Here is a 15,154-nt window from a genome sequence, read left to right on the forward strand (position 1 = left end):
ATTTTAAATTTCTCATGAGACTTGGAAATAATGTACAGGGAAATTGACAATTTATTTGTCAAATCTGGGTTTAACTATTGATAATTCCGTATTTTTTCAAGAATTTGGTAACCATGGTTCCATCTACCAGATTAGCATACATTTAAACAATTATGCAGAAACATTGGCAACTCTATACGGAGGGAACAATTGATATGCGTTCTTAAATCAGAGAAACATTTTTTTACTCGAGAGAAAGAAAAAAACATCATCCCAAGAAGCACACCAGAAGCACATGACTTCCCATCCCATCATCTAAACAGGCACATAAGTTTCAAAAAACTCAAATTTGGATTTGCATTGCCTGAATATCAGATATACTCGAAAGAAATGAAGATGACAGCTTCCAATCCTAATGGAGACATGAATACTGATTCTTGAAACTGGATTCAGTACAAACTCCAAATCCTCGGCACAACTGATTTCCCAGCTTCTTAATAAATTAAATATGCCCTTACAAAAAAAAGGAGAGGAAGGAAAAAGATAATTTTCTAGATCTGGTAGAGAGAGAGAGAGAGAGAGAGAGAGAAGCTACGAAACCAAATACTGCTTGAGATTCTTGGTTCTCTTCTTATTCTTGAGCTTTCTGAAGGCACACGATTCAATCTGCCGAATCCTCTCTCTGCTCACACCCATCAACTCTCCAATCTCCTGGAGTGTTTTCATCCTTCCATCCTCCAGCCCAAATCTCCACCTAATCACCTGTTTCTCCCTTGGGTTGAGACTGTCCAACACCTTATCCAGATCCTGCTTCATAAATTGTTTGATCAACACATCTTCAGCTGTTACTGCATCCGGATCTGCGATCACTTCCTGGAGGAGACACATAATCAATCAACAAACAAAACAACGACAATCGAGCACATACATACAGCTGATAAAGATTTAGTCGGGACAGACCGAAGGCTTTAGATTCTGGTTGATGCCAATTTTTTGATCTAGCGATCTTGGAGCTTTCGGGGTAAGTAGTACAGCTGTCAGCCTCTTCATCGTCAAACCTGTTGCCTCTGCAACTTCTTCATTGTCAGGATGTCTTCCATTCTCGCTATACAGTTGCTTCCTAGCCTCCCTTACACGATATGTTGCCTCAACCATGTGAAACTGTTGAACCCAGAGAAACATGACAAGAGGATCGTTAGAGGAAGTTTATGGCAGTAGACAACAACATGCATCATCACACCTCAAATTTGCAATCAGCAATTAAATAATAAATCTGTTTAGATGATGTTTATAAAACAAAACACTATGAATCCATCACATAAAAAAGAATAAGAGAAGGGTTCTTTTTCCTTTCTTGTGCTCTTCCTTTTCTTGAACGGTATGAAGTTGTTTTGAGAAACCACAACCTGTTATTAGTTGCCCAAAACAACTGGAATACTCATAATTAGGGAATCAGATAGCACCACTACCCTAAACAGCGCGCCGGGAGGCTCACACAATATACTATATCACCTAGTCCCATAAAAGAACAAAAAAAATTTCTAAAATTTGAAAGATGGAAAACTGCTGAGATTATTTGGCACAGATCCATGGAAGGAAGCAGTCACTGGCAATAGCAATGGGAATTTTCGGGGGAGAAAAAAGAAAAAGGCTGAGAAAACTGCATGCTATTGTGGTTCTCTACTCTTTCATGCACGCAGGTCGTATATGGCAAGGTACAAAGAAGACGGTGATATTGCTGACCCACTAATTTTGGATAGGAGCTAGTTCTTTGCACTAAAATAGCCCATTCCTTGGTTATTAAAAAGATGAGGGTTCTACAACGGAGTTCTTATAAAACCCACATCTTTTTAATAACCAATGCATCAGTATTTGTAGACACCCAAGCTATGGAATCAGGATCAATCCTCCAACACATTTATCAATGGCAAGATTTGGACAAAAGGAATTTGGTTCCAATTTTGAAATTATGAAAGCAGCGTGAAAGCAAAGATGAGAGAAAGCAAATAATCTAGTTTACAAGCTTGCTAAGATGAGAGAAAGGAAGAGCAGGGACTTGAATCATATAAAATGCATCAAAGACGAGAATCAAAGATTGTTAGTAAAAGAAAACGAAGATACAGAGAGGTGGAGAAGTTACTTCGATAAGTTGTTTAATGGAGAGCCCGTAGTAAATTTGGGAGAACTTGATAACGCTTTTGATGATACAAACCGGAGGTTTGTCCGTAGAATCCGAACATCAGAGGTAAGAGTAACTATGAAAAAGATGAAATTAGGTAAGGCTATGGGGCCTAACGGTATTCCTATTGAGACTTGGAGATGCTTAGGTGATGTGGGTTTGGTTTGGCTAACTAGATTATTTAACAATATTTTGAAGACTAAGAAGATGCCTGGTGAGTGGAGGAAGAGTACATTAGTACCTATTTATAAGAATAAAGGGGATATCCAGAGTTGCACCAATTACCGAGAAATTAAGCTAACGAATCACATCATAAAGCTCAGGGAGAGGGTAATTGAGCATAGACTAAGAGAAGAGACCAAGATGTCAAAGAATCATTTTGGCTTCATGCAAATCATGCCCAGACGATCAACTATGGAAGCTATCTTCTTGATTAGAAGGTTAATGGGCAGATTTAGAGAAAATAAAAAGGACCTTCATATGATTTTCATTGATTTGGAGAAAGCTTATGATAAGATTCCCAGGAGTGTTATGTGATGGGTCCTTGAAAGAAAAAAAGTGCCTACTAAATATGTTGATATGATTAAAGATATGTACAATGGAGCAGTAACTAGTGTCAAAACTACGGATGTCACATCTAGTGAGTTTCCAATTACAATAGGACTACACCAAGGATCAGCTCTAAGCTCTTATCTTTTTACTCTAGTTGTGGATGAACTTACGGAGGGTATCTAGGATGAGGTGCCATGGTGTATGTTATTTGCAGATGACATAGTATTAATTGACGAAAGCAGGAGTTAATACTAAGTTAGAGTTATGGAGAACTACTTTGGAATCCAAAGGTTTTAGACTGAGCAGGACTAAGACGGAGTATGTGGAGTGCAACTTTAGTAATGTAAGGAGGTAGGGTGAGGATGTAGTAAATATGACAAGTACCTAAGAGGGATATCTTTCGCCATCTTGGTTCAATCCTACATAAGGAAGGAGAGATTGAAGAAGATGTTAAACGCAGAATAAGAGCAAGTTGGTTGAAGTGGAAGCATGCTTTAGGAGTTCTGTGCGATCGTAAAATACCTACCAAGTTAAAGGGAAAGCTTTATAAGACAGCTGTGAGGCCAGCCATGCTGTACAAATCAGAATGTTGGGCCACCAAGAAGCAGCATGTGCATAAGATGAGAGTAGCGGAGATGCGAATGCTTAGATGGATGCGCGGCCACACGAGGTTTGATAGAATTAAAAATGAAGACATCCGTAAAAATGTGGGGAGGGGGGGGGCATCAATTGAGGAACAGATGAGAGAGAACCGCTTAAGATGGTTTGGGCAAATCCAACGTAGGCCTTTGGATGCTCCAATGAGAATAAGTGACTCGTGCCAAGTTGATGGAGTAAAAAGAGGTAGGGGTAGACAGAAAAAAACTTGGGTAGAAACAGTGAGGAAAGACTTGAGGGCTAGGAACATAACAGAGAACATGACCTTGGATGGGATAGAATGGAAGAAAATGATCCATGTAGACGAACCCAACTAGTGTCAGGATTAAACTTGGTCAATTTGAGCTGGGTAGATTCTTTCACCTTCTTCATGAAAATTTTCTAAAGGATTCATTAGCCAACCCCAACTAGTTTGGGACAAAGGCTTAGTTGAGTTGAGTTGAAAGCAGCGTTATTTTCTTTCAATAGGGTAATTTTCATCCATAACTGACCCAAATTTGAAACATTGACAAGTATGGGCAGCAGAAAGAAGTAAATGATTTATTTGAGGGAAACTTACGGGCAAGCGAATTGTCCTAGATTGATCAGAAAGAGACTTCCGAACTGCCTGTTTAATCCACCAGTGTGCATAGGTTGAGAACTTGAACCCCTTCGAAGCATCAAACTTCTCAGCACCTCTTACAAGACCTCGGCATCCTTCCTGTAAAACAAAACCAATATAAAATGGCTGATACTGATAGTAATGATGTTTGGACTAAAAGTACAAGCAGCAAAAGGGAGGAACCTGAACAAGATCCTGGAGGTTCATTCCTGCACCCTGATAATTTTTTGCAATAGAAATAACGAGTCGTATGTTGCTTTTGATCATTTTATCTTTGCAATGGATACCATAGTTTAAGCGCTTCCTTAAAGTCTTCTGATCTAGTCCAGCTGCTGCTGCCCACTGAGCAAAAGCGGGTTGACCCCCATACCGTTCTGCAAGCTCTTCATGGAGTTTTTCAAACTTTAACAGGTCCTGCATCATGACAGGAACCATAATTATCCTGCATGCTTTTTTATATAAATATGAAGGCCTCAGGAGATGACAAAAAATATAGAGCTTTTTAAAACAAGGCAAACTGATTTGTCTCAGCAAAATGACCAAATGAACAATGACCTTTGTCAGTGTGGAAATAGTGGCTCCCAGTAACTGGAAATAAGTGACATGCTCTTACAAGTAATACAAGGTGAAAACCCAAAAATTTCATTTAAAATGGTAGAAAACAACTTTTATCTCATCCATAAATAGAAGGCACTTCAAAGCGGATTCTCAGGTTAAAGGAGAAATTTACTGTCAAGGGAACTTCCTAAGTACATGAAGATATTAGATGGTGCTCCTGCTGTTCACTGAACAAAACTGGGCGCTAGAATATAGGAATAACTTGTGAAGTATACAACCAGAGAATTGGTATTAAAACCAATAAATTTAGGCATTTCCATGCCAGTTCATATTTGATTTTCTTTTACTATTTTACATGTAGGACAAACTGAAATGTGTGTCATGCCTAATTTTAAGGGTGACTATTCACCAGCCCGCATATACCTAACTTCTCCATATTACCTAAGTTTCCCATACAAATAATTAGACATTGCCTCTCACTATTTTTTTTATTGGTAAGCTGAGGTTAGGCAGGACCCCTACCAGTGTACTGATATAAAACACGATATTACAATCAAGAGCACAAAGCACCACTCCTATTCCTAGGGACCATATCTAAAATAAAGGAGGGAAACAAAGGATCACAAGCGATCTAAAATCTTCAACTAATACTACCAACAATAACTAGGGGAAGGGAAGGGAAGAAGGGACCCGCGGGAGGGGGGGGGGTGGCGGCGGCGGGGGACAATGGCTTTCCAATGATCCAATATATGATGTAGCTCAACACTCAATGGATGAGTGCTGAGTCACATAATGGGCTAGTTTGATGGGGGCATATTGGAATGTAGCTCTCACTGCTACTGCTACCTGTTTATAACAATACTCAAATTTTTGAATTGAAGATCAATCCCACTGTTAAGAAATTTATCCCTGAATGAAATGATGATGTGCCTCAATGAGCTCAGTCACTGCATCAAAGTTTGACCTAATGCATGTTGTATCGTGTTTCAGGTAGATCTCCACTATATAATGTATGTCCTTCCAAACCCTTTATTAGCAGTTGTCACCTTAAAAACTCCAAACTGTAACAGCACTGCACTTGTCCAGTTTCCAACGATGTCATTGTAAACTGCTTCTTTCTGTGCCAAAAAACAACCCAGGGAACTGTGTCGATATGTATCTAATGGTGAACCTCCAATATGATGAGTTACAAGCCCAATTTGCATTTGTGAACCCAGTCAAGTAAAGCAAAATTCAAGCTTCACGGAAAATCCCAGAAACTGTTGTGCCCTTTTCCTTCCTTTTTTTTTAAATAATAAGAAATTGATGTGCCCTTAATGTTAGATTTTGAGAACTTGCCCGAGTAAGGCCCTCATAAATTCTTCAGTGGACTCCTACTGCATCAGCTATATCTGGCCTCATACTCATAACATGGACTAACTCCTGACAGCCTACCTATACACTTGCATTTTTTTAACTAACCACCTACCCTTAATGATGGGGATCGTAGACGTCCATTGCGGGTTTATTCTAGGCGGGATCACACTCAAGGGACCCCATAGGGATTTTTTTATTGTTCTTAGAGTTATTTTATTGTTCGTAGGGTTATTTTGGGGCTTACATTACATTATTAAGGTTGTTTTAGTCTTTATTGCTTTTGAGGGTATTTCAGTCTATTATGGATTCTTGGATGCCAATTTATAGGCCAATTTACAACCTTTTTGTTAACTTTTTATGATTAATTGAGATTATTGTGTGAGCTTTCTTTCCCCTGCGGATGTCTTCTTCTACTTCTATTCTCTCTCCTCTTCTTCTTATTCTCTCTTCTTAGCCTACATCAGTTTGGTATAAGAGCCAAAGATCCAAGATTTTTCTAGCAATTTCTTCCGGCAAAAGATCCAACAATAGTCCCTTAATCTCAACAGCATTCACCTTCCAAATTTCCAAAGCACAACAGCCCCTCCTTTCATTCAACCCACAACCTAGCCCTTCTTTCCTACCCAAATCCTCCCTTGTTCCCTTATTTTAGACAACCCAAAATCAGCAGAAACATCACCACTAATAGCCCCTTGCAACACCGTCCTTAAAGCCTAAATCCCTTCCCCAAACCTTTAGAAACCCTAACCCTTTCTCTTTTTCCCACAGAAGATAACCCTAACCCTAACCTCAATCGTTGTCACCACACTTCCCGTCACCGTCGTCTTCACTGGCGAGCCGCATTAGTCGCGGCGAAGAAGGAAACACAAGAAGGTTTGAATAGTGGAAGATAAGGAAACTTCTTTTAGTCACTTTAAAGGTAACCCCCCCATCCCCCCCCCCCCCCCGGGTACCTCATCTTTCTTTTCTTTTTAAAGTAACTTTAATATACGAGTAAGCGCTGGCAAGTGGATCACATTTAGCAAGTACTCAAAAGGTTTGACTGATTTTTAAAAGGCATTATCCATGATGAAGAGCATGGGATACAAAGAAAAAGGTGGGTTGGGAAACGAAGCTTTGAGTTCAAAAGGTTTTCCTAAATCCATGAGAGCACTCCAGGAATATGCCCCCAAAGACCTCATTCAATACATGGGCAATGGCATTGATGACAAACAATACAGTGTCTTAGTCTCAGAGATGCCCCTTGAGTTTATTTGCTTTTGGTTCAATATGGTATCGATAGCAATAGTTGTTTTTCCAACTTCTACAGGATATGTACCACTTTGGGGTCATATGAGCTTTTGGGGAGCTACAACTATGAACCAGAGCTCGATGACTACGTCTTGTAGATGCTACCTAGCAAGTAGGGCATTAAACTCGGATTATCGTTATTCAAGCAGCTTAGATCAGAAAGAAACTGTCTTTTGTGTTGCAGTTCGCCCATCTCATCAGTGGTGACTGAATCAACTATTGGCTAAATCTAGAGAGTTAAGCGTGTTGGCGGGGGTGACAGAGGACGTGCTCGTACGGTTCATATTAGAGTATGATATTTGTTTTCACTCTTCTATATTCGAAATATGCATCTCTAGGAGCATCACAATCTGCAGCTCAACAATTGATTCACAAAAGCCAAGATGATTTCCTGGCTCCATTCCCTCCTTCACTTTAGCTTCAGGTCGACAAAGGAGGATTTCATTGATTGATCATTCTGATTGTGCACTACCTGTTGTGTCCTTTGCTAGAAGTGGTTTTCCTTTGGTAAATGATTCCTGAAGGTGTAGCGAAGCGCTCCTCTGGTGAGGGTCCTAACGATTGGCTTTGCCTAATTGTCTTCCTCCTAGTGTTCTTGCCTATTGGGGGAAGGCAGGAGAACGATCTGATGATTTGAGCAGACCCCATTTATCTCTCTCCTATATGATGCTCTGCGGACCTAAGCCCTTTAGTGTTTCCTCTTCACCCCAAGAAAGAGCATCTCTGGTTTGGAGTTAGTTTAACGAACTGAAGAGTGCCACTATGAGTTGTTTCAAACTTGTTTTGAATCGTGTTTACTCCGGGATGTCTTTCCTTGCAAAGGCTTAAAAGTTCCCATTCAAGATTAGGTACACTTTCCCTATTTCATTGCCTTAGGAAATCGTCTTTTGACCAATGGTGTTGGTGTATTGACGGTTGATTGGGATTGTAGACTCGTGACACTTATCGACTGAACTCTTTGGTTCATTAAAAGCCTAAAAGACAGTTAAAGTAGAGAAAAAAAAGAGTTTAGTCCAGTGTCTGATATTCGATGACTCTCTCTCGAACCTTCCTTTGTCACGAGCCATTGACAGTTGTAACATGCCTTGGCCATCGAGCAACACAAGGGGGAGGGGATTTGCTAGGGAATTTCGCAGCTGAATTTTGCATGAGAGAATAGCCACACATGCATAGAAAAAATATGTGATTATCCCTCCAAACTGAACAGAACTCCATGCATGATCTTGTTGAAGAGTATGTAAAGGTAGTTTAGGTATTATGTGTATGATGAGGGGTATTGAAGTCTTTGTACTTATGTTGCCCTAGTTGGGCCTATATATACATCATTTACATTGGGAGGTATCCTTAGTGGAGACTCACCATCTTCCCGCTCACTTTTCCTCTCCTTCTCTTTCCATGCTACATTCTAGAACAATATTAGAGCAAAGATCCTAAGGAAGAAAGGAAGAGTTCCCATCACCATCTCCCATTCACGTTCCTCTCTTCTCTACTCTTGTTCACTTCATCTTCTCAATCTTGAAGACACGACGAGAGGAGACGTGAGACGAGATGCCCCCCACCATTTGAAGACGCAACGAGACGAGACGAGATTCCCTCCTCCTTGACTTTCCCTACATCCATTACCCTCAACCCTAACGGCCTAACCCTAAATCTATAATCCTATACCCTAGTTGTTATATAGTTGTTTGTATGGGTATTGTAGTTTTCTTTGTACCATAATATATACACTCCAGCTTGAGGGGGAGTGCTGAAGAGTATGTAAAGGTAGTTTAGGTATTATGTGTATGATGATAGGTATTGAAGTCTTTGTACTTATGTTGCCCTAGTTCGGCCTATATATGCATCATTTACATGGGAGGTCTCCTTAGTGGAGACTCACGATCTTCTCCCTCACTCTTCCTCTCCTTCTCTTTCCATTCTACATTCTAATAGATCTAAATGTCAGTACTGATGTTTAATTTAACAGTGTTGATAGAAAGGAATACTAGGATATATTTAAAGGATATGCTAAGAGCCCCTCCTATCTTCTGAATAAGGTGGTCGCCCTCATAATCTTTTGGGGGAAGTCCACCCCAAGTTTTAAGTTTGTTTCTGCATTTGACCTTTGGTCTGGGTGGAGGTAAGTGTGTGATTGCTCAGAGTGAAGACCTGTAATAGTGCAATCATGGGAACCGCCGAGCACTGGGTCATTGAAACTAAATTTTGATAGAGCTAGCTTCGGTAACCCAAGTCCGGCAGGCCTAGGTGGAATTTTAAGAGACGAAGCGGGTACAGTCAAGTGGGCTTTTGCTGGCCCAATAGGAGAGACCGACTCGAATGAGGCGGAGGTTCATGCGGCTTACCAAGGAATCAAGTTGTTAGCTGTGGAGGATTTGGACAAGTGGTGATAGAAGGGGATTCACTCAATGTTGTCCGTTGGCTTAGCGGCTCTCAGGTATATCGTTGGAGATTCGCGGAGTGTTTTTATGAGATTAAAGACATTACAGGGTCTTCAAATAACTCTTTCAGCCATATCAGGAGATCGGCTAATGAGGTGGTGGATAAGTTAGCCAAGGACAAGGAGTCTATGTTGTCCCTTGGGCAATTTGATTTTCTACCTCCTTTGTTTTTGTTTTCTTCATTGTTCTTATTTTCTTTTCTCGCTCTTGTATTTCGACCATCTCGGTCTTTTCTATTAATGAATCTTTTGACCATTCCAAAAAAAAAAAAAAAAAACTTATCAGCATTGAAATGGGGACCGGGTTCCGCCACTTACGAGCATTTTGTTCATTTGTATATATCCATATGTTATCTCCAATACCAGTAGTTCATTTTTTAGCTTATCAATATTGAAAGTGAAACCAGATGCGAGCATTTCAGATCGTTTAATTTCTTCTGCATTCGGTGGCTCAAATTTTACTTTCAAACAAACAAATTAAAAACCTCCTTGCTACTCACACCAAGTCTGGCAAGGATATGTTATCACTGGTAGGATTCTAACAACAACTCACAAAACATGAGAAGAATAGAGGGAGGCAGATAAGGATTACTCAATGGATATAATAAATAAAAGGAAAAAGGAAAATTGTACATACTTGTCAATAAGATACTTAGACACAAAATGAAAAGCCTAACTAGTTGGCTGAGTTGCCAAGTCATATTCAACCTCAAACTCCTAATTTAGAAATTAATGGTAAATGATACAACTAACTTTCCAAAATTAAGCAAGTTTCTTAATATAGAAACAGTTCATAAAGGCCTAACCTGTATTCCCTCAGACAATTCCAGCTCCTCTGTAGCTGTGAGAAGCCTTGCAGTGCTTGTAGTCCCCCTCAAGTAGCGTAAGGGATCAGAGTAATCTATATCTTGCAAAGCGGAGCGTTTTTTCTTGCTAGATGATCCAGACTTGACAGAGACAACAGTTGCAGCAGCCTTCTCAGCAGCCCTTTCTCTTCTAGCTCTTCTTTCAGTCTGACGCCCAGATCTCACGGCTACACTCTCTGAATGCTGCATTTGTAGGAGTTGAAGCTCATAATCTGTTGGATTAGAATTTTCAGTATCTTTAATGGCCATATTTTCTTCTTGGGGTCGTCTTGTCTCAGCTGTAGCAGAATGGTTTATGGTGCCAACTCTTTCCATTTCAGTGAGTCTCGCCCTCTCGAGTAGGAGAATGTCAGCTTCAGATGGAAAATCATCAGGCTTATCCAATTTAGAGTATGTGTTATTAGTGCTAACCATCAGAGCTGCGTCTTTGGCAACTTCAACTGCTGCTTTAGCAAGAGCAACTGCCTCAGCAGCAGCTGCTGCTATGACAGCCTCTTCACCAGTAAGAAGCGCTTCCGTCGCCAAGGTTGCTTCATATTTTGTCTGCACAAAAGATCAAAGAGAAGAAAGAATTATAGAGGTACAAAACAAATGAATGTTATGTAGCTTCATAGCATGCCAAGAAGACACCGACTGCCTTAAATAGGACAAACCACCCAGTTTTTAAATATGTTTTAACAAAATAAAAGACAAGCATGAGTTTAAGATAAATTAATTCTGGTCAACTGAAAATTAAGGGAAAAACTAATGCCATTTCCTTGATAATAAGGTCCTTTATATAGCTCCAGATAAATTAATTCTGACCTTTGCAGGTGGACCGATGGCCCCAATATATGTCAATGGTCTGACAGCTGCTACTGAAGATGAATGAGCTTCCAAAGAAGGGATCTGCAGCTTCTCTACATCAACCACCACTGTTGTTGAGAGTGAAACACAATGCCCTCGGAAACAAACTGGCTCTCTAATTTTCACTGCAAATCCAACCATCCATACAGTAAAACCATTAGGAAGTAACTAATGTGCTAATCTTTCCAATTAAAGGTTTTGTCAATGGTTAAACCGGTGGGAAGATACTCAAAAGCAGCGATTATATCAATATGAAAATGTGGATTACAGAACGCATGGTTTATGCCCTGTGAGGAAGTCCTACTCCTGAAACCTAAAACATGAATGCAACAAATGTATGCCAACTAGAAGACCTGAAATTCTTTGAAAAATACCATTGATCCAAAGCTAATAAGACACTTCCTACTAAAATTGTGTGTATAACCCACTCCCAGGTCTTCCTCCGAAAATGATACTGTCAAGTCTTAAGGAATAGGGCAGAGACCATCTTCTACCTAAAACCAAGTAAACATTGGGTATTTCGCAAAATACGTTTTTCAAGTTTGCCCATATGGAAGCTCATCGGATCATATAAGTAATTAAACCATGACTTTTCCTTACCAATTAACTTATTACCAGAAACTTGCAGTCTCTATTGACTTTTTAAGAACAGAGTAACCACATCGAGTCTCTATTGACTTTTTAAGAAAAAAGTAACCACATTGAGTTTTTATAAATCAGGTTTCTATCATTTTCCAGATGGGTGAAATCTTAAGTATCAAAACCCTAACCAGAAGGACAATATTTCAAACAAGAAACAACCTGTAGGGTCTTATCTGACATGCGCAGGAATTTGATATTGTATTCCATAGGACTTCCAACATCTTAAACAACTGTGGACGTACATCAAGTCAGATAAAGATCTGTGGAAATGGCAACCTAGATCATTACTATCAACAAAGCAATGACCAAGTTGACAAGCCTATTTGGTGATGAAACTACAACATGACAAGGACACTAACAATAAAGGACTGATTCTACATCGAATCCCTCAACTAATGATGGGCAAAGAATCTTCCATCATTAGGACGGTGAACCAATAGATAGAACATAGGCTTGGACATGTAACAGACTGTCCAGCCATGAAAGATTTTGTAACTTCTATTCATTAGTGATGGAAGTGTCCCTGTGGAAAAAGTAACAGTATTCAATTCCATGTTATTCACGTTTTCTATAGTAAAAATGAACCCTAATAGCCCCCAAAAAAAATGAAATAAGGGGGGAAAAAAATAAGAGTAAATTGTTGCCCTTAGTTGTAAGGCATTGCGTCGGAAGCAAAGAGATAGAGTGAACCCTCCATGAATCCAATAATATAGGCCGGTGATAAATATATAGCAGGTAAGGTGCTGGCAGACACCACCAAGAATGAACAAGGTGAGAAAGAAGGGATGAACCTAATTCTAGTAAAAACAGAGGATAACCTGGCTGATTAAATTAGAAATAAAGAAAGCAGGAAAGGCGTTTGGGTGTATGATTGTTGTTGTGATGAATAGAAATATAGAATAGAAATAAGGTGACTTACAGTGAGAGTTGTTGTGGTGAGGGAAGTGAGAATGGGAAGAAGGTGATGATGCTCTGAAATGGAGGGGGAGGGGCAGGGTGGTGGTGGTGAGAGTGTCGAGAGGGCACTTGAATTGCGGCAGCAGACATGCCATAAGGCTCGCGTCGGCACAGGACGGCCCAAATGGCCAAATCGATCTTCTTATATCACGAGAGAGAGAGAGAGAGAGAGAGAGAGAGAGCAACGGATAAGGGAATGGGAGATTTGAGGAGGAGGTCACTATTAGTCCTTCCTCATTTCCAAACGTAACATATTATACCCAATATGTATTTCCTTTTAGCTCTGTTCACTTGCGTTCCCGGGAAACAAATCCCTGAAAAACAGCCTCTTTTTTCCTTGACAAGACAGAATTCTAATGTTCACTTGCTTTCCCGAGAAAATAGAATTACACATGTGGGATTTCTACAATAAGTCAAAAAATGACATGGAAAAGCCCATTTCCCCCCCTTTAGGAATTTCATTTCCGACCAAAAACACTCGGATTTCATTTTTCGGAAAAACTATTGCAAAAAGAAGGGCAAGCAGTTTCCCTGGAAACCTTTTCCTGTGCAAGTGAACAGTCCAGAAACAGTCCATGGAAACCTTTTCCTGCACCGATTCCCTGGATTTCTTTTCCGAATGCCACGTCAGATTCCCAGAAAATATTTTCTTTTCTTTTCCCCGGAAAGGAAAGGAAAGGATTTCATTTTCCTTTCCTTTCCAAGTGACATGGCAGAAGGGAAAGGAATGAAGAGGAAAAGGCTTCATTTTCCCTAGAAAGCCTCTTTCCGATATATTTAATCGGAAAGCAAATCTCAAGTATCAAGGAAAAAGTCAATTTCCACGTCATTTTTAGCCTTTAAATGAGAAATTCCACATCTGATAATAGTTTTCCCTGGAAAAGAAGTGAACCCAGAAATTTTGTCTTGTCAAGGTCTTGTCAGGGAAAAAAAAGGCTGTGGAAAAGAAGTGAACAGAGCCTAGAGGAATTCTAGACTGAAGGGAGCCCTTCCAAAAAAGAGGTGAAAGGGCTCTCCTATTACCTACACATCACCATCATGCATTAATAACGGCTGATCTGAATGTTAGAGGGTTGATCCTAACCCTCTGTAGATCAGAGGGTTAGGATCAACCTATGAAAATCATTTTTTGGGCACAACCTATTTAGGTTGTGGCCCATCTAATGGACGGTTCGGACCATCCTATGGTGCGGGTCATATCGTACTTTTAATAGAGTGAGGAGAGCGATGATCAAAATACGGTAGTGCTAATAACATTTCCCTTAGGAGAAATATATTTTCAACCTCTTACCCAGCATTTCTACTTAATTTAACCTATTTCAATACTTCTAGCTTTTTAAATGGCTCCCGTAAATTCACAGTACCCAATGGCCCCCTACTGACCATTTTGTGAAACGTACTCTTCTATCTCCCTAGGAAACCTTGGTAGGGCCCAACAATTGAATGGTTTAGATCTTTGAACAAGGTGAGGCTCACTTTTTTATTTTAAACAAATATATACATGAGGAAAGTGTTCCTAAGCTATAGTTCAGATAAGTTTGAGCTATAGCTCAAAAACACATGTGGCCCCACTTTTTTTTGGGATCCAAAGCATTCATTCGGAAGGCCCTTCCACAGATAGGGGGTATACTAAAAGTCAGCCCTATAGGATCATCCTAACCCTGCCATTTGTGAAGGAAAAAATGGGCAGAAACATTGACACACATTGTCTATCCATTTTCCCCTCCACCTTTGATTGGGTTAGGATGATCATACAGGGTTGAATTTTGGTACACACCCTATCCGTGGAAGGCCTTATAAATGAATGCTTTGGATCTCCCAAAAAATGTGGAGCCACGTGTGTTTTCGAGCTGTAGCTCAGATATGCTTATATGAGCACATGAACACTTTCCTCTATATACATATGCCTACATATAGGCACGGTATAAAAAAGCATTTTTTTAGAAACTCACTTCAAGCTACCTTATTAGACGATCCAAACCATTCATTTGTTCGGCCTCAACATAAATAGACCTTGCTCATAAAGTCAGCTTTACAGAATGATCCTAACCCTCAGATCTGTACACGGACAACACCATATATCTCTATAAATCAAAGAGTTAGGATCATCCTTTGGAGATTATATTATGGAAAAGGCCTATTTATGTTGAGGCCCTACAAACGAATGATTTAGATCTTCGAGCAAGGTGGGCCCAATGAAACATTTTTTTTTAAACAGAATGGGGCCCACCTTA

The 15,154-nt window shown here is 39.9% G+C and overlaps 1 protein-coding gene across 1 annotated transcript; it reads right to left on the reverse strand.

Moving 5' to 3' along the window:
• Positions 1 to 311: 311 nt before the first annotated feature.
• On the reverse strand, positions 312 to 13,152 carry SIG2 (RNApolymerase sigma subunit 2). Its single transcript, XM_077378645.1, has 7 exons — positions 12,883 to 13,152; positions 11,280 to 11,446; positions 10,416 to 11,018; positions 4,152 to 4,382; positions 3,927 to 4,067; positions 940 to 1,140; positions 312 to 852 (listed from the first exon to the last, which is right to left on the reverse strand). Exons 1-7 carry the CDS (start codon positions 13,013 to 13,015, stop codon positions 571 to 573), a joined length of 1,758 nt encoding a protein of 585 aa, XP_077234760.1. The 5' UTR covers positions 13,016 to 13,152; the 3' UTR covers positions 312 to 570.
• Between the last annotated feature and the right edge of the window lie 2,002 nt (positions 13,153 to 15,154).

Source organism: Tasmannia lanceolata, unplaced genomic scaffold (genome assembly GCF_043159265.1).
Source record: "Tasmannia lanceolata isolate RefF3 unplaced genomic scaffold, GAP_Taslan_0.1 ptg000005l, whole genome shotgun sequence".
Taxonomy (NCBI): domain Eukaryota; kingdom Viridiplantae; phylum Streptophyta; class Magnoliopsida; order Canellales; family Winteraceae; genus Tasmannia; species Tasmannia lanceolata.